This window comes from Manacus candei, unplaced genomic scaffold (genome assembly GCF_025592945.1).
Source record: "Manacus candei isolate 608988 ecotype Guabito, Panama unplaced genomic scaffold, ASM2559294v1 h1tg000062l, whole genome shotgun sequence".
Lineage (NCBI taxonomy): Eukaryota > Metazoa > Chordata > Aves > Passeriformes > Pipridae > Manacus > Manacus candei.
Genome location: NW_026138110.1, coordinates 1,716,429 through 1,742,500, shown reverse-complemented (window position 1 = coordinate 1,742,500; position 26,072 = coordinate 1,716,429). Strand labels below are relative to the sequence as shown.

At 42.2% G+C, this 26,072-nt stretch overlaps 2 protein-coding genes across 3 annotated transcripts in view; one reads left to right on the top strand and one right to left on the bottom strand.

Annotated features, from left to right (window-relative positions):
* SEC24D (SEC24 homolog D, COPII coat complex component) overlaps positions 1–4,536 on the top strand; it is a 57,336-nt gene extending 52,800 nt beyond the window's left edge. The window contains exons 20-22 of the mRNA XM_051805000.1: positions 1,808–1,999; positions 2,493–2,582; positions 2,904–4,536. Coding sequence (XP_051660960.1) covers positions 1,808–1,999; positions 2,493–2,582; positions 2,904–3,044 — 423 coding nt within the window. The 3' untranslated portion in view covers positions 3,045–4,536. The remainder of the gene's footprint in view (positions 1–1,807; positions 2,000–2,492; positions 2,583–2,903) is intronic.
* A 2,943-nt stretch (positions 4,537–7,479) lies between these two features.
* METTL14 (methyltransferase 14, N6-adenosine-methyltransferase subunit) lies at positions 7,480–23,114 on the bottom strand. Of its 2 annotated transcripts, XM_051805007.1 has the most exons (11): positions 22,813–23,110; positions 22,576–22,664; positions 21,846–21,933; positions 17,760–17,840; positions 17,246–17,333; positions 15,486–15,576; positions 13,797–13,938; positions 12,591–12,683; positions 11,838–11,954; positions 9,792–10,002; positions 7,480–8,302 (listed from the first exon to the last, which is right to left on the bottom strand). In XM_051805007.1, the coding sequence occupies exons 1-11, from the start codon at positions 22,876–22,878 to the stop codon at positions 7,989–7,991; spliced, it is 1,380 nt and encodes a 459-aa protein (XP_051660967.1). In that variant the 5' UTR covers positions 22,879–23,110; the 3' UTR covers positions 7,480–7,988. The 2 variants fall into 2 exon arrangements, with proteins under 2 accessions (XP_051660967.1, XP_051660968.1); XM_051805008.1 differs by lacking the exon at positions 12,591–12,683 and having other exon boundaries at positions 22,813–23,114.
* Between the last annotated feature and the right edge of the window lie 2,958 nt (positions 23,115–26,072).

Genomic DNA, 26,072 nt, shown 5'->3' with positions numbered 1-26,072 from the left:
TGTCCATCTGTCTGTCTGTCTGTCCATCTCTGTCTGTCTGTCTGTCCATCCGTGTCCATCTGTCTGTCTGTCTGTCTGTCCATCTCTGTGTCCGTCTGTCTGTCTGTCTGTCTGTCTGTTTGTCCATCCGTGTCCATCTGTCTGTCTGTCTGTCCATCCGTGTCCATCTGTCCGTCTGTCTGTCTGTCTGTCCATCCGTGTCCATCTGTCTGTCTGTCTGTCCGTCCATCTCTGTGTCCGTCTGTCTGTCTCTCTGTCCGTCCATCTCTGTGTCCATCTGTCTGTCTGTCCGTCCATGTCTGTCTGTCCATCTGTCTCTGTCTGTCTGTCTGTCCATCCGTGTCCATCTGTCTGTCTGTCTGTCTGTCTATCTGTCTGTCCGTCCATCTCTGTCTGTCTGTCTGTCTCTGTGTCCATCTGTCTCTGTCTGTCTGTCTGTCCATCCGTGTCCATCTGTCTGTCTGTCTGTCTGTCCATCTCTGTGTCCATCTGTCTGTCTGTCCATCCGTGTCCATCTGTCTGTCTGTCTGTCCATCTGTCTGTCTGTCCGTCCATCTCTGTCTGTCTGTCTGTCTCTGTGTCCGTCTGTCTGTCTGTCTGTCCGTCCATCTCTGTGTCCGTCTGTCTGTCTGTCTGTCTGTCCATCTCTCTGTCCATCTGTCTGTCTGTCCGTCCATCTCTGTTTCCATTTGTCTGTCTGTCTGTCTGTCCATCTCTGTGTCCGTCTGTCTGTCTGTCTGTCTGTCCTTCTGTCTGTCTGTCCATCCGTGTCCATCTGTCTGTCTGTCTGTCTGTCTGTCTGTCCGTCCATCTCTGTCTGTCTGTCTCTGTGTCCATCTGTCTGTCTGTCTGTCTGTCCATCCATCTGTGTCCATCTGTCTGTCTGTCTGTCTGTCCATCTCTCTGTCCATCTGTCTGTCTGTCCATCCATCCATCTGTGTCCGTTTGTCTGTTTGTCTGTCTGTCTGTCCATCTCTGTGTCCATCTGTTTGTCTGTCTGTCCGTCCATCTCTGTTTCCATCTGTCTGTCTGTCTGTCCATCCGTGTCCATTTGTCTGTCTGTCTGTCCGTCCATCTCTGTGTCCGTCTGTCCATCCATCTGTGTCCATCTGTCTGTCTGTCTGTCCGTCCATCTCTGTGTCCATCTGTCTGTCTGTCTGTCCATCCATCTGTGTCCATTTGTCTGTCTGTCTGTCTGTCTATCTGTCTGTCTTTCTGTCCATCCATGTCCAGCTGTCTGTCTTTCTGTCCATCTCTGTGTCCGTCTGCCTGTCTGTCCATCCAGCTCTGTGTCTGTCTGTCTGTTCATCCATCTGTCTCTTTGTTTGTGTGTCCCCGTGTCTGTCTGTCCATTCGTCTGTCCATCCATCCGTTATTCCTCTGTCTGTCCGTGTGTCCATCTGTCCATCCACGTGCCCGTCTTTGTCTATCTGTCCATATGCCTGTATGTCTGTCTGTCTCTGTGTGTCTGTCCGTGTGTCCATCTGGTCAGTCCCTCCCCAGAAAGGAGAGACCCCCCTTACAGGGCCAAAACAAGGGGCGAGCTCCGTACCTGGGGGGCTCCCTCTCCTGCCATCCCCATCCCGAGCTCCACAACACATTCAGTCTCAAAACCCAAATCCCTCTGATTCAGATACAACAAAAACCTCCAAAGCACCAAGAAACAGCCCTAAAAACCCCAAATCACCACCAGCTCTTAGCTGGAAAGGAACCACCCCGCTGTTCTAAACCCTTCAGCTGTTACTTTCTACTGTCTATGTCGAGCTGTGTCACTGCTGCTCCAAGCCGCGTGTCCCTTTCCCCGCAGCACAGCCTGGATGTGAAGAGTGATGCTGTCCCGGCCGCCGTGCGCTGCTCTGAGGAGCGGCTGTCAGAGGGAGGGGCCTTCCTGCTGGCCAACGGGCTGAGCATGTTCCTGTGGCTGGGAGCCAGCGTGTCCCCAGAGCTCATCCAAGGGCTCTTCAACGTGCCGTCTTTCGCGCACATCAGCACCGACGCCGTGAGTACACGCACACTAAGCAGTTAGGATTTAATGAGACCAGATGCTAATTGGGGAAACAAGGGAGGTGGTCTTTCATCAGGAACAGGTGACCAGCAGAAGGTGTTAAGACACCAGGAGTGTTTTAACTTACATAAAATTGTAAGCTGAACATTTCCAGGACTGCTTTCACAGCTTCTTTAAATCTTAAACTTTGACTGTTGTAGATATTAAAGTCCTAAACTGTGTATTGCTGAAATTGGAACAAAACACTTTGCAATAGTTAGTTTCTCCTGACAGTGAGTTTTCATACAGTGACTGTTTTACAATGAAAAATGGCTTTGGCAGGTGAGTCCTCAAGACGAGACATTTTTGTGAAGGAGATGGCATTTCCCAGTTTAGAATGAAATCCGCAGCTCCCTACACCATAACTATCAGCAGCTAGTCCAGTCTGTGTGAACTGGTAAGAGCTGTGACTGGGAGATAACCACCTGCCATGTTTCCCTTCTGACAGACATCCCTGCCTGACCTGGACAATCCATTCTCTAAGAAACTGAAGCATATCCTGGAACAACTCCAGAGCCAAAAGCCCCACACTATGAAGGTAACTTGTTTCTGCTTTACCTGTTCAGAAGAACACTACAGGCTTTGTGAAAACTTACCAGTAGCTATAAAAGGGTTTTTTATGTATCAGGAGTTTTCCTGCACATCATTGAGTTCCAGCATGATTTGTAGGCACAGGCATCTCAAATATGCTTAATTCCTAATCAAAACTGACTTTCAAAGGTAGTCAAGTCTAAAAGGTAACCATTTTATTCTGCAACCCTTAATTCACATTAATTTCTCCTCTGTTCAGCTACTGAAATGTACTGAAAACTACTGCCATCTAGTATGACTGTATTCTAAATTATCTCTCTCTTTTCAGCTGATCATAGTGAAGCAACGGGAACAGCCAGAGATGCTTTTCCGACAGTTCCTAGTAGAAGACAAGAGTATTTATGGAGGAGCTTCTTACGTGGATTTTCTCATCTGCATTCACAAGGAGATCAGTCAGCTGCTCAGTTAAGGCAACACTTAACATTTCTCAGTTCCTTTTTCCCTTTGCAGGAGGGATGGACAGTCTCTGGTGCCTTAAGGCTGGCCCACAGCTCCACCAGGCCCAGGCCTTCTGCTGTGCTTTGCTGACCCTCTTCTGTGCTCTCTTTGGACAGTTTCACTTGGCCCCACCTCTCCCCGAGTACTTCGCTTACTTACTAAGCTGTAGAATAGGAGGTTCTGCACTCAGGTATAAATCTTCTGGGAGTCCTGACTCTTTCTCTACGTCAGTTGTCAGATTTCAGACTGTCAGTGCTTAAGAGCATATATGGTACACATTTCTTAAAATACAATTTAGAAAATTCTTAATTATTCCTTTTACTAGACACAAGTTGTACAAGAGCTGGCAGAGATGCTCAGAATCTATACAGAAGTGGAAAAAATACAAAACACTTCTAAGTGAGGATGTACAGTTGAATCAGATTGGAAGTAAACACATAGTTCAGTTTGAAGGATTTCAGAGTCCTTCCTGGGAAGCGAATCCTTTTTTTCCTGGAAGGGACAAGTGCTACTTTCTACAGAAACAGAGCTCTGGGGACCCTTCTATGGCTGGGGTTATCCAGGACACAAATGCCTCAGTTTTCTAACTGGACTTGAGAAAGTGCAACAACAATGGGGACCACAGAAGAACAGTAATCCAACAATCCTTTTGCCATGTTTGGCAGGTAATGCCTCCTCTTAGGGGCAGCAGTTAGCTTTTTAAAATTGCACAGGTTAGGTTTTATTTAGAACATTTGTTAACTGGAATATTCCCAATACAACTCAGAAAAATCTGTCCCTCAAAATTTCAGTGGCAGGTCAACTGTGAGGCAGTTGACACATTAACCAAAGGTTATTTGTGGTGCTATAAAGCCTCATGTTTAATACCAGTTCTATTGCTGTGATCTCCTCTCACATGACTGATTTATTCAGTGGTCACTGCTTTGAAAAACAAGCCTCTGCTAATACCAATATTGAAGGTAGAATTTAGAAAGCCAGAGCCTTTGGAACAGCTGTTTACCTCAGATACTTCATCAGTGTGTCTGTCTCTGTAGGACCAGTGCCTCTGTGGGAGAGGTTTGAACTTTTCCAAACTTGAAAAGCTATTATTAAAACAATTAGTGTTTCAAAGAAAGCCAAAAAGACTCAAAAGTAAGGCTAAGCCTCAGTAAAGAAAAAAGTGCCTTTAAACATGTTAGTGTTGCTACTTAGTATTAATTATTTAATATCCATGATTGATAAGCAGTCAAAATGTGTAACTTTTTGGTTCAACAGCTTATCTATACAGTCCTGTATGTGTCATTGACCAAGAGCTCTTAAAATAAGTGGCTGTATTACAAAAGGTCCTCAGCCTGAACTGAGCTGCCAAGACAAGCACTTTTTAGCTGTAGACATTACCCTGTAAAAAGTATTTGTTGCCATTCCATTTGTAAAATGACACCAGCAACTCTTTGTGTAAAGAAATAAGCAATTATTAAATATAATCATCGTGTGTATGTTTGTTCTTTCATATACCAAGTTTTCTATGGCCATGCATCCAACAATTAGTACGCTGTAGGTCATCTTCTCCTACTCCAAGGAGAGGCAGCTTAGCTGGCAGCCCAGCTTTTTCCGAGTGTTTCACGGTTGGCATCACCCCCAGGTATGGTTGGTAGAGTTGACTGAATGGAGCAGAGTGTACCTGTCACTTCCCTGAGTGCTGGCAAAGCCCAGCACAGGGGCTGTTCAGAACCAAGCCCAAGCAAGGCAGAGCTGTTACACATGCACAGCTCGTGCCAGGTGCAGTTTGGGTTACCTACATTAAGCCACCCAACAGCCAAACCAGCTCTGGTTGGCAGCGATCATGACAGGGACAGTCACCACACACATGACAAGTGCAGTGCTTGGCTCTGCAGAAACAGCAGGACTGTAGTGTATAACTCAGGTTTACAGTAGTCAGGCCTCTTTTTTCCTTTGTCATTGCTGTAATAATTACACAGAAAATTAATTCCTGTTTCACTACCAAATTTACCTACTGCTTAATTTTTCAGCTCATGAGAATGACCCTATTATGGGAAGGATTAGTGCAGCCCTCCTCCATGTTAAGTTGACCTTCAGCCCATTACACAACTGCCATTTCTACTAAAGCAATAAAGCTGCCACCAATTTTCAAATGAGAGAACATCTTTTCTGCTATATACAGAAACAGTGGGTTCTTTTATCTATCAGTTTCAGTTACTCGTTGTATCTTTATAAAGCCACACTGAAGAAAGACTTAAAAATGTTTTCAATGTAATGAGCTTGAAATGTTCGTTTATTCTTTATTTCTAGAGTGCATTCTGGATATTAAAATCCTTGGCAGGGCATAGAAAAACAGCTGAGTATTCTAAAATTAATTCATTGACTTAATGCCAGTTATTATCAGATCAAAACTGCTATTTAGTTTGCAGCCTAAATTCCACTCCTGAACAAAGCATTCAGCACCTCTGAACACACACAGTAAGCCTGTGCTGGGGAAGACCTCAAACCCCCAAGAGCATTGACTGCCAACCTACACAGCCCATCCATCACTCCAACCACCTCCAGCTGTGGCTGATTTACACACAATGATCCACAGGTGATTGTCTTGAATTCCCTCTGAAGGTAAATGCCGACACATCCTGAGTATCTTGTCAGTGCAACTGTCAAATTCCTCATTTAATTCACAGAGGGTGTAAGATATTCCAAGTACTCTAAGCCTCTTCCAGAATGGGAAAACATGGCAAGATCTAGACAGGCATCCCAACTCAGACTGCAGGCATTATGCATTTAATAGAACTGGAAAAGAAGAAACGTGTTAGGCTCTTTATCTTCAAGGATAGTATAGTCAAATGAGGTCTTCATTCACCTGGGGTAAAATTCATCAGCTCACTGATTCTGAGCCGTATCCTCCTCCTGTAAAGTGTTACAACTGAGAAATTAACTGATACCAGTAATGCAATTAAAAGCCTTTCATCTCTGGACACCACTTTAGATATGGTCCAAATCACAGTGATTAGGAAATGACCAGATGCTTTTACCCTCTATAATGAGGTGTGTGTAATAGTGTCTCACTACAGTATTTTCTAAGTATCATCTCCTCCACCACCACAAGGACATGACACCAAGCTTTGGGTGTGCTGCTGTCTCACCTTTACAGGCCATCAGTCTGTCACTGCTGGAACACCACCTTCCCATAATGACCAGCAGGTAATTGTTCTTCATGGAGGATGGCTACAAAGGTGGAGTTCCTTGTCCGTTAAACTCAATTAAAACCAGCACTGAGCTATCAGCAATGGGCATGTGGTTAAAAGGGGGAAATGGAAATTAACATTTTCTACTCATAAAAAAAACCCAAACACCTAACAGGTTTGTCCCTGGCACAAAAGCAGTGGTCCTAAGGTTTTCTCCAGTATTAACTTTTTGAATAACATGACTAGAGCAAAAATCACAAAGTTTCCTTACTGTGGCATTTACCTTCTGTCAGATGCTGTTCACGTAGCCCATGGCTGACTTCACTGATGGCCAAAAGAGCACCACCCTTAAAATACCCCCCCCAAATCCAGTCACTCTCCAGATGTGCAAATAACACAGGAAGAACCAACTCATAAACAACAGCAAGTTCCACCAGCACTGTGCCAATCCCCTGCCAAGCACACTGCCCAGGCCAGGAAGTTGATCAGACCCTCAAAAACACCTGTGCCAATATTCCTTGCACCAAAAGAACAGTTCCTGTTCAACAACAGAACAGAGGAAACCACTTGGCAATTCCAGAACCTCAAAGGAGAACAAACCCATAAAATATGAAGAAAAATATTTCAACATTAGCTTTGATAAACACGTTTAATAATCTGCTACTTTACAGGACAGCTATTTAAAATCAAAGACCCACAGCTCTGACCTTGAGACACCAACAGCCAAGTTTGTTCAGCCTGCCAAGTACTGACCATGAAGCTCAGAGCTGTGGTTCTGCTAAAAACATCGTACAAAGTGAGTCACTCTCTGTCCACACTGCACTGGAGCCCATCAGCAATAGCCAATATTTCCAAACGTGTGCAACTCCCACAGGCAAAGCCAAACACTTGGTTTCATTACCCTGTTCCCAGGCCACAAGCTTCAGGAAGTGCACACATGCATTTCCAACCCGCCCTCCAACAAGGTCACCGATTCCTCTGCAGTGACACTTGTCTTACCTCCCAAAGAACAAAGTGTTACAAACACACAGTGGGTGTAAATCCCTGCTCCAGGAGCAATCCAGACCTTGCAGAAGTTCTGGACTGCACACAAATGCACAGCTTGGTGCTTTCCATGAAGCACAACACATTACTGCACAGAATTACCACTCTCCCCAATGAAAAGTGAATGCACATACACCACAAATTAAAAATTGTTCCCTATTCCCAGGAATAATTTGGGAAATTTAAACCAAATAAGAAAAAATAGAATTCTATTTATTCCATTTGCTCCTTGGTTTCAGAGAAGTTAAAATAGGTGTCAATACAGACACAGCATTTTTTCTTCCAAAAGACAGTATGCAAGTCAGAACTGCATTTCATGCCCATTCCACAATATTAATCCAGATCAGTCCAAGCCCAAACCTCCAAATAAGGAAGAGGAATCCGTGTTTTGGAGAAAATGACAGCTGAAAAGAAAGCCCCCACCCCAAGTTTCCTATGAGTAGAGCGAGTACCTTCCCTTCCCTCCTTCCCATGGTGTGTGAAGGGATGGTGCTCTCTGCTGTGAGTTCAGTGCTGCCATTGCAGGAGCTGCCAGCCAGGGCTGGGGCTGTGCCAGCCCAGGAAGACTAGAACAGCTTCACCAAAACCAATTTCACAAGTCATCTGGCTTGAGACTCCAGAGGAATTCATGTCAGGAAAAACAAGACTAAGAAAGAGATTCGGAGATGGGGCATAGGACGAGGCAAGAAGCCATTCCCTCCTCAGCGGGTGGGGAAGCCCCCTCGGTGGGTCCCTCCCCGGCCCCCTCGGAAGCCCCCCCGCTCACCCCGGAAGTTCGTTCTGTTCCTCTCTCTGCCCCTCTCTCCCCGGCCGGCCGCAGTCCCTCCTCGGCCTCCTCCCCTGGGAGCACCCCCGCCCCGGTCAGACTTGGACTTGGGCGGCGGCGACTTGGGCCGCAGCCGCTCGATCTCCTCGGTGCAGCCCGTCAGGTGGGAGTTGGGAGCCGTGAAGTACGAGGAATATGTCTCTGCATTGAAGTTGCTGTTGGTGAGGGTGGGTCCCACTGTCAGCCAACCTGGGGAACAAAACCAGAGTCAATAAAAGCAAACACAAACTTCATGCTTCCAAGGCCACTACTGTCCTTTTTCCACTCAATGGACACTCAAGTGACAGGGAGAGACACTTGCCTACATGTCACCTGTACTGAATGGAATGAAAAAGTTGCCTCTAGGGAAGCAAGATCCATTTCCTCTGGTACCAGACTAAACCTGATCAGTAAATTCATCTACTTTAAAACAACACCATCCTTCTCCCCTTTTGAAAAGTTGCATCAGTTATAAATATTTATAAGTATAAATATTGCGTGTTTATTGCATACAGTATTGCAAATCTGTGCAGCTCGCTCATGAGGGAGAGGTTAAAGGAGGATTTGAGGGGGGACTGTTTAACGAAGAGGATCAGTTTCTGGTATTGGGGAATTTCTCTCTTTAGGGGCCCAGGGTAACTTGATTTAGGTAACTTTGTCTCCAGACCCCAGTTGTGACAGTGCAGCCAAGAGCGCAGCCTGCTGGAAGCACACCTCTGAAAACATAATAACTCTGCTGAAGCCCACATGGTATGAAAACAGACCTTACAGAGTTAAATTAGCCTGTTTATAGAAAAACATTCAATGGGCACTTCAGCTTCACACCAAGTGAATCAAGACAGGCAAACATTAAAACAAGCTCATTCCTATTTCTTCTAAAACTACAGTTTTGTGGCTGACGGATCTTCACATACACCAACAACGTATCTCCTTGAGATCCACAGGCCTGGAAACCTCTTTAGGACACTGACAGGAATTTTACAAGCAGGGAATTCTGCTACCTTGTATTACACTGATAAAGACATTTCAATTTTTAGAGCTAGCGTGGAGATTATTTCACTATTAAGTCCGGAAAAAAAAGCTTAATGGAAAGGAAATATTCAGAAAATGAAAAGACAGAAATTACACTTTTCAGTAGTCCAGTAGAAAACTGAGTAACTGCAGCATTTATCTTCAATTAGAGATAACATGGAGAACAAAAGCATAAAGGTCTTACTGTTTTAGCAAGTATTTACTTCTAAAAATGAATATCTCTAAAACAAAAAGCCTTTTCTATGATCTTGCTCCCAAATATGATATTAAAATGGTAACTTAACTGTACTATTGTTTAGAAGGGTTCTCTATGATGCTCCTGCATCCTGGGCTGAGGATTCACCCCAAGACAGACATTCTTGCCAAGAAAATACTTGTATGAGATCTTTAGTTCTAGCAAAGCTTTCTGCTTCTTGACCACAAGGGACAGAGCAGAAGTCACTTTGCCACCATAAGAGTGTTGGGAGAACAGACAAGTGATGCAGTTACACACAAAAATACACAGTTATCCAGCTGGTGTGAGCCCTGGCAGAAGGAGAATGCATTAGGATTAACCATTATTGCCTCAGCTCCCAGCAGAACCCACCAAGTGGCCTGGGACGATGGAAGGAGGTTACTGAAGCCCATTAAAATGTAACTACTTGCCCAAACCCAAGGTCACAGTTACCTGGTCGGATTGTACTGTCCCTTCCAAAAAGGTGAAGCCGTCGTCGTCCAAGGCAGAAATGCTCAATAATGTGAAAAATCTCCACAGGTTTTTCTATGTTGCCGATTTCCGGCTCCTCAGTGATGATGAGGTCGATGTCGACGTTGGCGTGGATGAAGTCCCCGTCTGTGCTGCGGCGCACGGTGCCCTTGATGCCCATGAGGCAGTGCTCCTGTGACACACAGAGCACTGTCACATGCCACACGCACTGCTGTGGCAGCCTTCGAGCACAAACAGTTTTCAAAGTTCTCAGTCATAAAACAGACAGCAAATAATGTACTTTTTCATATTGTACCTCTTACAAAAGTAGCTGTCACCCTCAGATTCCTTTCTAGAAGATATTACTGCATAAAAAAATACAGCCACCATCAAACTGTCAATTCATCAGCATTAAAAATGTTCTTGAGCTGTAATAGCCACTGCCTCCTTCCTCTGAAACACTGCAGATCAATTTAAGTGACTGGTATGTGGCATCCATGAATGAGGAATCACCACGATTGTCAGAGGATGAAAAGAGGCTCCTACATACTCATTTCAGAGCTCTGTTTCTGGGAACATCAGGCTTGGATGAGCGATGTTCCCCAGGATCAAACACACTGACTCACTAAGCGCCGCCAGATGGCTCAAGAAAAAGTTGCAGACAAGAGCATGTAATCATTCCAAGATTTTGGGAAGGGTTTTCAGAGTTGGCAAGTAAATATGAAAGTCAGAAGAGCTGAGCTATCAAATCTATGCAGTTGGTCAACTGCACTCAAGCAACAGGGGTGCTGGACCTTGAATTTAACTAAAGAGGCAGAATACTGCTAAACAAATTACTCATCAGGCAAAGACTTGTAGATCTAGTCCTCAGCAGAACTACTTGGAACATTTACTTCCATACCACATGTCATTCACTCATACCTCAGATTCTCTAACAGGTGGCCCAGCACAAAGCACCCATCCAGAGATGCCTCAACTAACCAGAATGGAACAGCATTTGCTGCTGTAACCACTGGTAAGTTCACCTTGCCCAGCAGCCTATTTATTTAGTCAGAACAAACTCGCTCCATTTCCAGTGTTTATCACAAACAGTGACCTCAGCCCAACCCTCGCCCCATAAACAGAGAAATTCCCCAATACCAGAAACTGTTCCTCTCTGTTAAACAAAGTCCCCCCTCAAATCCTCCTGTGTCAGCTTTAACCTCTCCCTCATGAGCGAGCTGCACAGATTTGCAATACTATGTGCAATAAAAACGCAATATTTATACTTATAAATATTTATAACTGATACAACACACTTTCAAACAAACTTCAGACTAATGTAAATGCAAGTCAGTGAAAGATTCCAGATATCTCAAAGGGAAGTTTATACTCCTAAAAATGGCAAATCTGAGACAGGGTTGAGGGTGTTTAATGCTGAGGAATGATTAATGAATGAGGAGTGAGTCCTGAGGTTAACTGACACCTGGAATTATTAAACTGCCAGCCAACTCTCTTTTCAGTTAAACTGCCAGTTACACCCACATATACCCAAACCAATTATTTATTAATCCCATCTACATTTCTCTAAGTTTCGAATAACTTACATTTGAGTCTTTTAAATCAGACCACTTTTTTTCTCTGCATTTCCTTCAATACACATCCTCCAGAATGCATCCCTAAAAAAGTGTTTGTTTTAAACCAAGCTGACCCATTCACCTTTACAATCACCTTCGGGGAGTCAGGAGATCCTGGCTGAGCTCTGGTCTCTCACAGTCCTCTCTCTGCTTCTAACTCTGGGCACATACCTGCACGTGTGCATTTAGAACCAACAGCCAGCCTTCTATAGTTATTATTCTTTTGACATTAAATTTAGTCAAATTCTATTGCTAAGTTTAGATCCGTGAAACATGCTTTGGAGGAGAGAACTCTGAAGTTCTCGTGCCTGCTTTCCCAAAAGCCTGTCACCAACTACTGTGGAGCAGCAGGTGTTTCATTAGCAGAGACAGACAGGATGGAAACAGAGGAGCAGTGGAGCCAAACCCTTACCTTGGTTCTTTGGAAAACAGCCTTAGGGTCTAGAGTCTTGGTCTTTCCAGGATTGTTCTTATTTGTTTTAATCCAGCAAATGTCCTCACATCTTCTGTAACCCCATTTGCGTAGACACTAAATATCATAAAAAAAGAAAACAGTTCACACTACATCAAAAATGTAAGTACCCCAAACTGAACACCCATATAGGTACTTGACTTTTCTGAAATCATAGCTGGAAATGTCACATATGAATGACAGTGTTTACTGGCATGAATGACACGTGTGTTGTCAAGCTGCCCCTAAAAACTAAAGAGGCTTATGTGCACATCGATTTGTCTACATATCATCTTTTTTTTTTAAAATATTTTAAAAAATTTTATCTCAATTTAAGACACAGTAGCACCTTTCTTCTGGAATGAATACTTCTGGCAGAAAACTATTGAGATTTCTGTTAAAAAAGCTGTAAAAGCACTCAGGATGGTAACCTGCTCCTATGAAAACCGAGACAGCAGTACAGCTTTCTAGACCCTATGGAATTATGTTTCCTCTCTAGACCCTATGGAATTATGTTTCCTCTCACATTCAATGACTCATCTGGAAAATAACAGTATCTAAACACTTAATGCCACTTAAAATTACATATCCTCTACCACAGTAACAAAACATCCCTCAGGAGTTACCACTGAGAATTCTATACAGGAAAAAGTCAACGATAAAAATAAACTCTTAAGCCTGTCCCTGATAAATTGAATTAAAACATCATCTCACCACTCGGCCGAGATCCAGACCCTCGCCTGACCCGCACCACAGAAACACAAATGACCTTGGGGCTGCAATTTCTTCAATTTCCAATTTCATGATCTAATAGTAATAAGAGCAATAATAGTGTTTCTGAATTAAATACAAATCACCAATTATATCAGGAAGAATACTAAGTCTTGAAGCAATGTCGCAGGAAGCACTGTTTTGGAGATGTTAGCCTGTATACACTCACAGCCAAACTTTTAAATTTGTTTTCCAGAAAGTATCTTGTAAAAGTTACCTTGCCAGTACCCAACTGCATGTATACAACTCTGCTGGTTTTGGCTGGGGTTAGAGTTAGTGGGTTAAACTATGAAACAAATATTTAATACAAAATGTTTCTTTTCATCCATGGAATTACTTGTATGAAGGTTGTGAAGACACCTTATAAAAATCCCAGTTTAATTCCTATCACTATAAAGGAAAGACATTCTCTCCATTTTCACTTTGAGGAAAAAAAGCAGCAAGACTTTTCGAGGACAGTGGTTCAACTCTGACAAATCAGTAACATTCAAGATGAAATAACTTCAGATGCAAAGCATCTGTTAGTCATTACAACTTGAAAGGATTCATCTGTAGCTTGCTAACACATTAAATCAAGCTTCATTCAGTGCCACTGTGAACAAAAGTAATGCAGTAGAAGCCAAACTATGACTCCAACACTCCCAGTTTTTCTGTTAGGATAGAATGTTTTTTCCCTGGGCAACATGGCCAAGCACCATTTGTGCCTGCTGTAACAGACTGGCTAACACAGACTCCTTCACATAGTTACCCAGTCTCTCATCACATCACAGGCATGAATGCCTTGGTTTTCAAACTCACTCCTTAAAGGTAGCTTGAATTTGATTTTGTTCTCATGATCCTTCAGTTTGACTGACTGCTTTTCCAGAGCTGACCTCATGGAAAAGGAAAAGATACAGAATGAACTATCAATACACCACTGAACTGATTAAACAGTAAGGGAATATATAACTACAAGAAAAAACCTTCCATGGCTGAGGTTTTGTTCACAAGTTCTATTGTGTTAGGCTTCTAAAGCTTACAATTGGTTTGACTGTTAAAATTTCCTACTCAGACAATACTTGGAGAAAGGAGGATGTCAGTGAAGGAGTGAGCTTACCTATTTGGTAAACGCATGTATGAAATCTTTTCCACAGCAAGAAAAGTACTTACATCATCCCAGGTCCAGCATTTTTCATTGGCAGTAATGCCAGTCTCCCGGTAGTATTCTTCCAGTGGTGGTTCCAGGAGAATCACATCAAATTTGGACTTCAGTTCCCTAATATCAAATGCTTCCAAGTCTGCTTGTAAATACCTGTTTGAACAGAAGATGATAGAACTGTTTGGACAAGGTGTAAGAGTGGTTTGAAAATTATACTCCACGTGGCACTTCTGTGCAGCCAGTTAAGAGCAGGGTCTCCTGTGTGGTTCACACAGCTCAAAGGCTCTAAATGTAGAGGAGACCCGTAGCACATCCTCACAGATGGATCCTAAATTGAGGCTGGATGCTATTGCATAACATTTTTTAAGTAGTCTTTCTCTTAAATAAACAGATTTTAGGATCCTCATTTAGCAAGCAGCAAGCAGATGCCCACACAGACCGTACAGCAGCATCTAGTACAGATTCACTGAAGTTTCTGTACGTCCATGGACTATTTAGGAGGAAACATCAACACTTAGGAAGCAAACACTGTTAGCCTGGCTAACACATTTCTGTTTTGCTTCACTTTGGGAAGTGTCATATTTTTAGAATTGCCATTTTTCATATATTATGTTCAAAAGATTTTGAAGGCTGGACACGCTTTTCAGGTAACAAATCAAGACTCCCACACGCATTGATTTTATTAAATACACAAACACACTCTCCCGACTCTCCTCCACACCTGCCCATCATTCACTGCTGTATCACTATCAAAAAAATGACACTGCCCTCCCCTAAAATCCTATAACCTTAAGGAAGCTGATCAGCAGATCACCACCTCCCCCTTCCCAAAAAGTGTGTGCAAGAGATTATGATTCTCTGTGTGTATTTGGTGTCATCAGAAGGCAGCACTGGATTACTGTTTTCCCCCCTTCAGTGCTTTAAGGCTAAAGAATGCCAAAACACACCTCACTTAGAAGAGCAAGTTGAGTCCTGCAATTTGCACCTCAGTTGTTCAGACAACTATTTCAGAGGTTGTGTGTGACTGTCATTCAGTAAGGCTGTTTTCTCAGTACAGACTAGGACTGCTGTATATTCCAGGCATTAGGCTGACCTTCAGGCAGGTCTGAATTCCTGGCAGTAAGGTGCTGCACGCTTATGCTGTGTCTGACATCCAGCAAAAACTCAGAGGTAATTCCAAATCAATAGGACAAACGACTTCCAGTCAGCCTAAACATTTTTGGTCTTCAGCTACAAAGTAAACATCTAATTAATGGGTACTAAGGTAATAGCTGAACACTATACAAAAACCAGCTGGTACAAGAACAAAGAAGGTTATCTTTAGAGGCCAATTTTTAAGGCTTTTCTTATTATTGTAAACAGCATGACAACATGAGATTCACAACCACATTGCATTCTTTTAAATCCCAGACTAAAGCCTGCAGGGCAATCAGTTGACAGTTTGGTCAAATCAAAGCTTTAGATACTATAAACAATCACACACTGTGAAGAAAAACTAGTTTATATACTATATTAAAAATCTAGATTAAAATAACAGAAACAAACTAATCTTGTTCTTCTATGCTTCAATTGATTAATTTGTATAAACAGAAAAAGAAAATGTAAATTCTAAGCAGGTGCTGAAGATAGAGATTTGCAAAGCAGACAGCTAACTTCAAACAGGTCTGGAGAAGAAAGGCATTTTCCACAAGAACACTTACATGGGAGGAGTGTTAGATTTAGATATCAGCTCATCCTTCAATCTGATGAGCTCTCTAAGTTTTGGATATTCTTCAAACCTATCTGCTAAGCCTAAGAAGAAGAAAACATGAAGTTAACAACTACTTAACAGAGTATATCTGTATCAATTAAGCATTGTCCAGTATTCTGAATAGGTCCAAATGTTAATACTTAGCCTTATTTTAATTTTTGTTAGAACAAACCAAACCCTTCAAAGCAGTTTTTTGTTCAGTACTTGACAAAGTACTGTCCTCACCCAGCTAATTATGGCTGTTCCTAATGCAGTGTCTATGCTCCAATCTTCTCTAGAGCACTACAGAGAGCAGGAATTTACAGCTCCTATTACCAGAAGAAAACCACCTCTCACTTAAAGTCCCAGGATGACGAGAGAAAGCTATTTTGTTATCCATATCTGTAAGTTTCTGTTAAGATCTAACTAACATTAATTTACAGAATACTCTTACTTAACCTTTGAAGATTGGGGTGTGGCTGGTTCCCTGAGGCAACCCTTATATTGAGATTTGGTGCTCTGGTGCCAGTCAAAGATTTGAACACATGTTCCTACTCTTAGCTTTATGGTGTCAATTTTTCAGCTTTTCTTTAAGGCCATGTCCAGCTGTGAAATAGCACCCAAGCAGAGCTTTGATCATCAAGTAGAAAATGTTTCTGACCAATATTGACCCTGATATTCCTCAGCTCCAATAAAGGCTCTGGACTCACTGCTGCTGACATGCTCACTTCCACATTAACACTTGCATAAGCCTTTGTCCTGTCCCTTCCCAATTCTTTAGGCAGCAGAGAAGTCGTGGTAAATAACACTGGCTGCAATTTCTTCGGACTCGTTTCAAAGAGCAGAGCAGAACTACCTCAAGTACTTCACCACGAAGCCCAGGTGCTTTTCAGATAAAGACATAACTGAGTCCATTTTTCACAAAAAGTATCCAAATGTGTTCCACAAAATATAGAGAAGAAACAAACTAAGGCCTCCATAGGCAAACAAAACCTCTTCGGGCTGCCACCTATAAACACAGCCCACTTTCCCTGACAAGCTTAAACTTGTTAAAATACAGAGAACTGTTGCATAAAACTGCAGAGGGAGGTGTCCTGCTTATTTTAAAATCCAAATAACTACCATGCACCTACTCTGGGAAACAGGACCAAACTGTACCTTAGTTATAGAAAGATTAAATCCAGGCCTAATGAAGCATCATTTCAGTAACAAGTTCAGTGACAGCTGGATACATGTAAACTTAGAAAATAACATCCTCTAAACTTGGGCCTTCTAATGACCTGTCAGCACTTACAAAATTTAGCTGGTAAACATTATCCATATTGCTTACTGACTTCAACATATGTAAACTTCCATACTTTACATGCTACACACATTCTGAAGAGGCATTACAGCAAGTCTGTCACTCAAACTTGCAACGGTTTCAAGATCTGCTCATTAAACTCATCTACTTTCTGGAATCAAAAGAGCTTGGTTTTGAAAAAATCTTCCTGTTAAATACTTTCAAGTAAAACCAAAGGTAAGAGCAGCCTAGGCAATAATCACCTCCTAACTGATGAAAAATAAACTCATTCACAGAAATGTCTTTATTGATATGTATTCACAGGCAGAGACATAACCATGGAGTATATGTATAGCTGTACCTCCCAGCAACTGTAAGGAATTTAAAAAGGGGAAGAAAGACAAGTGCTATCAAAGGAGTTCTCTTCAAACAGTCACTGACTGACATACCAACATCTCTGATGAAGTTCTGAGGTCTGTGGCCTGTATCCACAAAGTGCTGGCAGTAATCGTTGTGTGGATTTAAGCTCTGAGTGCCCTGGAGAACAGAAGGAGTTCAGTGAGAGCAACAGGCAGATAACTGCACACACACACACACACACACACACACACACACACACACACACACACACACACACACTACATGTGCCAGTCTGATAAACAACAAAATAACAGATTATTTTCTTTTCAACATGCCTTTATAAGTTACACCAGTCAAGACCATCACTGTAGTTCCAAATCAGGCCCACCATTACTGCAGCTCATCATGATTTGACTCAGACCTTTATTCAGGATCAATGTAACACTAGTTCCAGTCATATCTTTCACAGGAAACTTCCCTACTTGTGAATTCTAGTCCATTACTTCAGCCTTTAAAGCTCTATATCAAATACCATCAACTGCAGAAGCAGTTTAACCCAACTATGCCAGCTTTGAAACACTTAAAATTGCAAAAGCAGCTCACCTTAAGAAAGGTACTGGAATCTTTGTAAATCTCTTCTTCATAGGGCAGGTTCTCTTCATCTTGCTGCAGCTCTACTTCATCCTTGGAAATGAAGCAGGTATTACCACTATGCAAGATCATGCTCCTTTCCTTACAAAGCACAGTCATAACGAGAAGTGGGCTGTCTACAAATGGACATTTCCTAAAACAGCACATCATGAATGGTTTCAGCTCCAGTTTTGGAGGGGGAAAAAAACATTACCTATTCTCAAAAAGGTCTGCACCTCTCTCAGTAATGAGGTGGGAAGGGCCCCTGAAAGAAGAATAAAATAAGAGCCCCTTAATTTCTAGCCCATGACAGTGCAGCCAGTGCTTAATAAAGTGTAGAATTTTTAATTTTTGTCCCCCAAAACGTTCACTCCTTGGACTGAAACAAAGAATGTATTTTGCTGATATTCTTCTGTATTAGAACTTTTGAGCACTTATATCCACTCAATCATCTCTTATATTCCAACCCTGGCAGCAAAGTCCACAGTTTGCAGAAACAGCTCACGGTACAAAGTCAGTATTTCATTTCAACTGTCCTTAAAAGTAACTTTAAAATTTCCATTTTATAGCCTCCAAATTTACAGGAACAGAAAATGTACTGGAATTTTTTTCCCCTGTTGGTGAGTTCATTCAACAGATTTCTGGAGTTGAGAGATCTGTTACACTGATGTATTCTGAACATCTAACAGAGAACTCAGAGGGAACAAAAACAAAAGAGAGACTCAATTCTTCACATCACTTTCTGTTTTCCCACTGATCCCAAACCAACCCAGTATATAGATACATAAATATATAAATACAACTGAAGAGCTACTAAATAATATCATCTCCCATATTATCACAGCTTCATTTACCCTGCACTACACAAGCTGTCTCAATGCAGAATGAAAAGTTAAGTCTTCTCCCTCTATTTTGATCCCTCTAACTGTTAAAATCTTATCATAACTTTCTTGTTATTTCCAAATTGGAGCTTTAAATCAACTTCTGAAATGCCTGTTGTGATAAACAGGTCAGATACCCCTTCCTCAATATTCCGGTGAAGAATTTACAGAGATACACTCTTTTCATTTGTTTGTTTAACCAGACCAAAAATATTATTATCAGAAACAGCAACACTGTTTGCAAGGAAAAGAAATTAAAGTAGACAAGCAGCAGCAAGTCTTACTCAGGCCAAAAAAAAAATAGCTGAAAGCTTGAGTTTTACTAAAAACTGATGCTTATGCCATCAGTTACACCTGTTTCCCCTCTTCCACCTTTCTCTAAATCTTGGCCTTCTAATGACAAGCACCTGCTAGATACCACTTGAGTCACCCCAGTTCTCTTTATGCCTTCACAAGTGATTTAAAAAGAGTCCTGTGGCCACAAAACCCCACACCACCAACTTTCAAAGGGAAAACGGCACAGCCCAAACAGAGAGAGAATGACACAGGTTCTCCTCCATTAATCATCCTTGTTTTCCAAATCATGCAGGGTATTGCTGAGTTAGGGAAACAAAAACTACCCACAATAATCAAACACAATTTTTTTTTCAAATTACTAGAAATACATTAAGTAATTACCATGATTCAACCAAGTAAGATCTTTGCAGCCTCCACAACAATGGCATAGAAACATCCCAAGCTCGCAGGCCACTGCTTGCAGAAACAAAGTAAAACTGGGCTGTCTCAAATTAGGCTGGCAGACAGTAAAACTAAACCACAGGTGTTTCTGTACTTCATACAAAGTTAAAACTCCACAAAACAGACACTCATACAGGTTCAAACAATTGAGTAAAATCACCTGGGGGTGCAGCAACAACCCCAGCTCTCAGAAGGCAGTGAAAAGCCTGGCAGTGGCAGCCAACTGTTTAATCCCATTGTCTGCCACTTCCAAATACAGACCAGGGAGCTCAACTAACCCTGGTACAACTGGTACAGTTCCACCAAAACACGAGTATTTCAGGAGCTCTTTAGAACCACAATTCAACTTTCTGACCTTAAAATATCCCTTATTCACTTTTGCCTTTAATGCATCTCTTCCCTACCTCCAACCCCTACGGTGCCAAGGCAAACTGCCAGCAGGAAGCTGAACAAGCAGCCCCACTGCCCTTTGTTTTCACATCAGCCTGATGCTTATGAAGAACCACCACCATAAACTTGCACTTATTCTACAGAAAAACCAAAACCAGACCCACAAAAAAGCACCCCCAAATTAAAACATAGTGCCTTTTTTTTTATCTCAAAAACTGCTCTCGTGCTTCCCCCTTATAACAAAAAAGCCAATGCTCCTGTTCAGCCTTCTCTCAAAGCATCACTGTAAGGCCTTTGGGTGTCACTGGCTCACTTTAGCAAGCCAGGGATACAGAGACAAGGCACTTTACATCAGAAACACCCCAAATTTTCCTAACTGACGAATTTGTGGTATTTGCTCTGAACACTAATGGTTCAAGTCTATTACTTTTGTCTAAGAAGCATTAAACACAATCCAACAGGGATTGATCCTGTAAGGATCTAGATATTTCTATCAGTTCATATTACAAGACTAAATTTAAACAGGCTCAAAGTGCTAAGGAAAAAGTTATATAAATACAAATGGAATTTTACTGTTCTGATCTCCTTGCCAATAGGGAATTAGCAAAGTCTGCAGGAAACAGCTGATGTCTCCACTATAGATGTTCTGCTTGTGGGTTTTAAGTTTCTTAAGTCTATTCATCTGTTCAACTGAATTTGGTCTGAGCCAGTGTTATTAAAATATTCTTCAATTTCAACAATATAGCAAGAGTCTGGTTTCTTAGAAGTGGTTACATCCACCTCAGGGTAAGTCTTCCCCACACTAATGAAGAAAATCCTAATGATAAGTCATGTACTTTGCCAACCCAAGTGGCTTATCCACATATATTTCACAGGTAATTAAAATTTAGTTCTTTATCCACATACTTGAAGGACTAAAATAAACTGAGATGAACTGATCCCTAATGCAAGCATAAAAATTCCACTTCACACTCTTCTGTGAGCTCATGACTTGTTTGCTGAACAAGAGGTACAGACTAACACTTTGCATGATAATAAACAATGTCTGTCCCTTTACAGATAGACTTTAAAAAATTAGTCATCAAAAAACATCCTGTCATACATTAACTTTTTGGTTTAGTAAGACAGAAGATAAGACATTACAGAAAGATTTATAAAGCTGAGCAAAAATGAAACACAACGAAGCAAAATTTCAAAAATTGCTATTTTTTTAGGCATCCAAGAGAACAGCAGACACTGCATAATTTAATAAATACATTGATTCTATTTAACTACAGAAGCAAGGTTACTAGGACATGGAAAAAGGGCAGAGGGAGGATATATGCTGCAACAAGATCCCAAAACAAACCATGAACACAGCTGTATGATAATCATGCCTTTGTTTGACCTCTTTCTACCATCCATCTTAGCCAAAACACTGCATTGGATATGAATGGAGAAAGCTGCCAAACACCTCTGGGATGAGCATTTGAAAAATTAAGGGCATGAGAATTTGACAACTTCATTGACCATGGAGGCATTTTGTTTTGGTTTTTTTTTTTAACTAAACTTTTCCTGGGCATTTTAGGTGCTTGAAGCACACCCCAAACCAAGCCTCCTATTTCCATTCCCTTAGAGTCCCTTGTTTCTTCCACTTATCCAGAACTACATTACTTGGCACTTAACAGACAGGTCAGAAGGCACCCTCAGCCTCCCCATATCTCATCCCATGGCCTATACCTCCTTCTAACTACAAGGTTTTCTTTTGATACAACAAAATTCTAGTCAAGGGGTTTTTTGTGTGTACCCAAGAGCACCCACGCTTTATCACTTCCAGGAGCAGTGCTAAAACAAGCCTGAAAAATTGGGTCCTGGAGCATGTGCAGTTCAATGCACCTACACCTGAAGAGAACCACATAGCATCGACACCTCGGATGCCCCTGAGGGACACGCATATTAGAAGTATCTATAACATCACATTTATTTTTATATGCACGCATATATATTTTAGAAGTTCCCTCAGGGACACTAGAACACCACAGAAAAGTAATTTTTTTCTTTTTTTCCTTACCTTATATTCTTCAATCTCTTCCTCATCTGCTTCTCCCTCATCTGGATATTTACGTTTTGCGTTTGGTGCAGAAGTATCATAAGCAGCCCTGTGAACAGCCCCCCCAAAAAAATCCTCATATTTTCAGAAAACTTTGATAATCTGCCTTGACTACATGCTTCTGTTACAAGTTTGAAATTACTTTGAAACTCGATGACAAGCTATTCCTCTTTCAGTATGTTCGAGACCAGCACAACTTACTAAGGACAAAACTCCTGAAAGGAGAGGAATTTCCTTCCCTTTCTCATTTTTCTGTTCTGAACAGTACAGCTTATTTTAACCAAAGCAGTACATCTACAAAATTAAGTCTGGTCACACAAGAAAATTACTGTCACACCTGATAAATTACTAACATTACATGTGTCTAGACACGACTATTGGTCCAAAAGAACTTTTAAACTAAACTGCTCTTAACAAAAGCATAGCGGCTCTGGGACAACACAGGTGGCACATTCTGAATTCACACCTCAGTTTTCCTACGCAGCATCTTTTTAACACAAGAAACAAATGTGAGCCTGTATTTCCAATCTGTTTTGAGAAGGGAATAACCAGACACCCCTCGCCTTAGCCGAAGTTCAGATTTGGGTAATTAGAGCACATTCTTTCACCGAGATCAACCCCATCCCGTTTCCAGGGCCTGTGTGAGTACCAAGCCCCCAGCCTCGAACAGAGCCCGCTCGCCGATACGGACCGACACGTCTCCCGGGTCTCGGCGATCTCCCGCTGCTCCTCCTTGCTGTTGAGCACGGCGCCGATGCTGTCCGCGTTCTCGGCCCCGAGCTGGACATCGGGAAACACAAATTCACGCCGCGGCCACTGCGGACCCACCCCACACAGCCTCAGGGCCGCCCCAGGCCCCTCGCCCCTCCAGCGCCCCGGGCCGCGGTAGCGGCGGCCGCTGAGGGGGAAAGGGCGGGCCCGGCCGTACCTGCTGCGCCAGGAGCTGCCGGCGGAGCTTCTGCCGCTCCCGGATCTCCTGCAGGCGGCTGTTCATGGCCGCGAACCGGCCCCGCTCCGCCACCGCCACCCTCCGCTCCGCCGGGCTCCCGCCGCCCAGGCGTCACTTCCCTCACAACGCGTCACTTCCCGCCCGCCGCAATTCCCTCATGGAGATCCATGGCCAGGCTGCCCCGGAGTCACTGAGCAGACTCGTGTAATTTGGGCGTTGTTCAAGTACAGATATGAAATCCGTCTTCCCTCAAGCTCTGCAGTCCAAGTTCTCTCCCTCAGGCAGACACCCGGCTGTGCAGGGCTCCCCTCAGGCCGTGTCACAGCTCTGGCCACTTCAGCAATTAGCTGGGCGTGGGGGCCCCTAACGTGGTTTTACCTCTAGCGGTTTTCCAAAAGTACATCCTTTACATCCAATTTCAATATCCAGTGTGCTTATTTCTAGGTTAACCTTCATGTTTTGCTTCCATCTTCTGATCCTTTAAAAACTTCTGCTTTGAGGGAGTTTTGCAGAATCTTTAGAGCCTTTTTAATCTGAATTTTGGTCTTTTTCCCACTTTCTCCTTTCGTCCCTCTTGTACATCCCGTCTGTGAATGTATGTAATCCACATTGCATGCTGATTTTCATTCTGACAGCTATTCAGAATGCAACAAGAATGAAAATTGAAGTACAGACCCGCTGTCTGCATTCAAAAGTTGTGCAATAAGTATCAGTCCCTTGTGTCTCACAAAAGGAAACTTAACAAAAGAACAAAGAAACATTACAAATTACCCCCACAACCATAATTAATACTGATGTTTGCTCTCCTGAAATAGACTGATGCTTCCTGTAATTGCCACACCCAAAGAAGAGCTGAGAAGGGACATTCAGCTCTCACAGTGTGGTGTTCCTCTGCTGGTATTTGAGTGCCAGACACTGTCACACTTCTGTGATACAAGCTGTTATTCTCCTGTTTTTTCATGTGGTATATATTGTATACATGTCAATCATGTTATGCAAGTCAAATTGAGAAAGATGCAGGAAGAGAAGGAAATGAGAGAAGTGCAGACTAATGCAAAAAGAAACCTTTTCCAGCTACTCACATTTCTCAGTGATAGAACATCCTACAAAAACAGTGGAGCTTTTAAATGTTAAAACCCCAGAATACCAAGAGGTGTTTTTTAATCTCCCCAGGGAATACATTACTATGTTATACTGTCCTATCTGTGGAAATGTTATGGGAAAAGAAATGTTATCTCATACTACTGCACACTGCTTTGATATTGTTGGCTGTAATGAATACAGTAGAAGTCCCTGCAGAGTAACAAAATCACTTCCTCCTGGATGTGACACGATGAAGTTTGTGGGAGCCTGCACTCCATTTTTAGAACTGGTTGCTAGGATGAGCTGATCTTTACAAATATTAATGGCTATGAAAGATGTTCTGCTGTATCCACACACTGTTTCAAAACAAGAAAGTTGTATATTTTCAGAATGCTCCATGCCTTTCTTCTCTGTGCATGCTGTGGTTTTGGCTCTCCAGCTTTGTACCCAGTCTGTGGTCAGTTGTTTCTTCTCTTAAAACAAGTATCAGGCCAAATCTTGCCAGCCTGGAGTCAAGAGCTACACATGCACATGTACTGCACCATACTCCAATCTATATTTGAGTTTGATCACTCATATTGGTGTTTCGATTGCATCACAATCTTCGGTGGAATCATCAAAAAAGCAGGGAATCCAGCCTCTATCCTGATGGCATCCATGACATGGTGTCAAACCTACAAAAATGCAGTACTGGAGCTGCATCAGCCTCCCTGGGCAATCCATACCGGAGCTTTGTGGTACTTACAGTCAGACTTTTTTTCCTACTCTCCACTCTAAATACTCCTTGCTGGAATTTACAACCTTGATTCCATATGGACAGCAAGAGAAATGCATTTCATACGGTTTGCCATGAGCGTGCAGAAGTTATTTGCTTCTCCTCTGCAACAGTCCCCAGCGTCTGGGAAGACTCATCACATTTCTTTTCACCCTGCTGTGTTTCCTTCTGCCTCCTGGAATCACCAAGTCAGCTCTTTCATGAATGCCTCTTCCCCAATGAGGATTCAATTGGACTGTGAAATACAGACATGATGTAGGATGTGCTGCAGGCGACTGACTTGCTTAAGCATCTCAGTGCAGTTATCCTGGTCCTTGACTTTGTTGAATTGCCATCACCCTTGATCCATTTTCCAGATTTTTCCCTTCAAATTTATGAAGCCAGTTGTTTCTCATCCTCTTTTTGTTTAACTGATTATCCTTGAGTACATTACCTTTCGCTTCTCTTTGCTGATGTGCATTCAATCTTTTTAATTATTTCTATTGTTGCAATAATTTTGATTTGGTTGCAATAATTTTGATTTCAAATCCTGTCCTCCGGCCTACTTGTATCTACTTCCACTGTCAGGTGGTTGTGTAATCAGCAGACATTCTATGCCACTTTTTTTAACCATTCATAGCATTATAAAATATTTATAAAACACTAACAATTCATACTTGTGTTACACTGGCATATATTCAAGTCTAGGCTACTCCATTTTGCAGAACACTGCTAGTTATTTTGTGTTAGTAGAAATTACTGTAGAAGTTACAGAGAATTAGGCCCAAACTGCTTAATTTAACGCTGTTTGCTCACTTTAATTGTTCTTCACATCACAAACCTCAAACTACATTATCCCCAATGAGATGCTCAATAAATTCATAAATTAAAGGCACTAGATGGAAATAAAAGTTTATCTTTTAACTCAAAACAGACAAATAGAAAAATAGAAAATATAAAAATAGATTATAGTAGAAAAATAGATGTTAACATGGACCAACATCACACTCTTCCTACTTCATGTCCCTTTCCCCATGCTTTTAGTCAAGTACCCAAATATACCTCTTTAAAAATATCTTTAAAAGTTGGTAACCTGAATTTTGGAGCTTATTTTGAATAAGTGATAGTATCCCCACACCCAGTGACTGTGGCTGTGCAACTTTCCTACCTCTGCCTTGGCAGCTGTGTTCCTGCAAGGAGGCAGATCTGACTTAAGGAGCGTATTGCAAAACCACTCCAACCCTGAATCTGTACAAACTCACTGTAAGACTTCCAATTTTGCTAAAAAATCTCCTAGAAGTAACTAAGGAGCAGCAGAGTTTTTATTAGGCCAGCACTGCTTGTCCTTAGCAAGCCAACACACAGCCAACAGAGCCTTCATAAACACCCTGCCATGCACTCT

Bases quoted from the DNA above. Each gene is read 5' to 3' on its own strand.
- METTL14 (XM_051805007.1), bottom strand. From the start codon at position 22,878: ATGAACAGCCGCCTGCAGGAGATCCGGGAGCGGCAGAAGCTCCGCCGG. The intron at 15,577-17,245 runs GTATGTCAGTCA...TCTTCTTCTTAG, and splicing joins GAACTTCATCAGAGATGTTG to GCTTAGCAGATAGGTTTGAA. The intron at 8,303-9,791 runs GTAACTGTGACC...TTTGTTCCCCAG, and splicing joins GGACAGTACAATCCGACCAG to GTTGGCTGACAGTGGGACCC.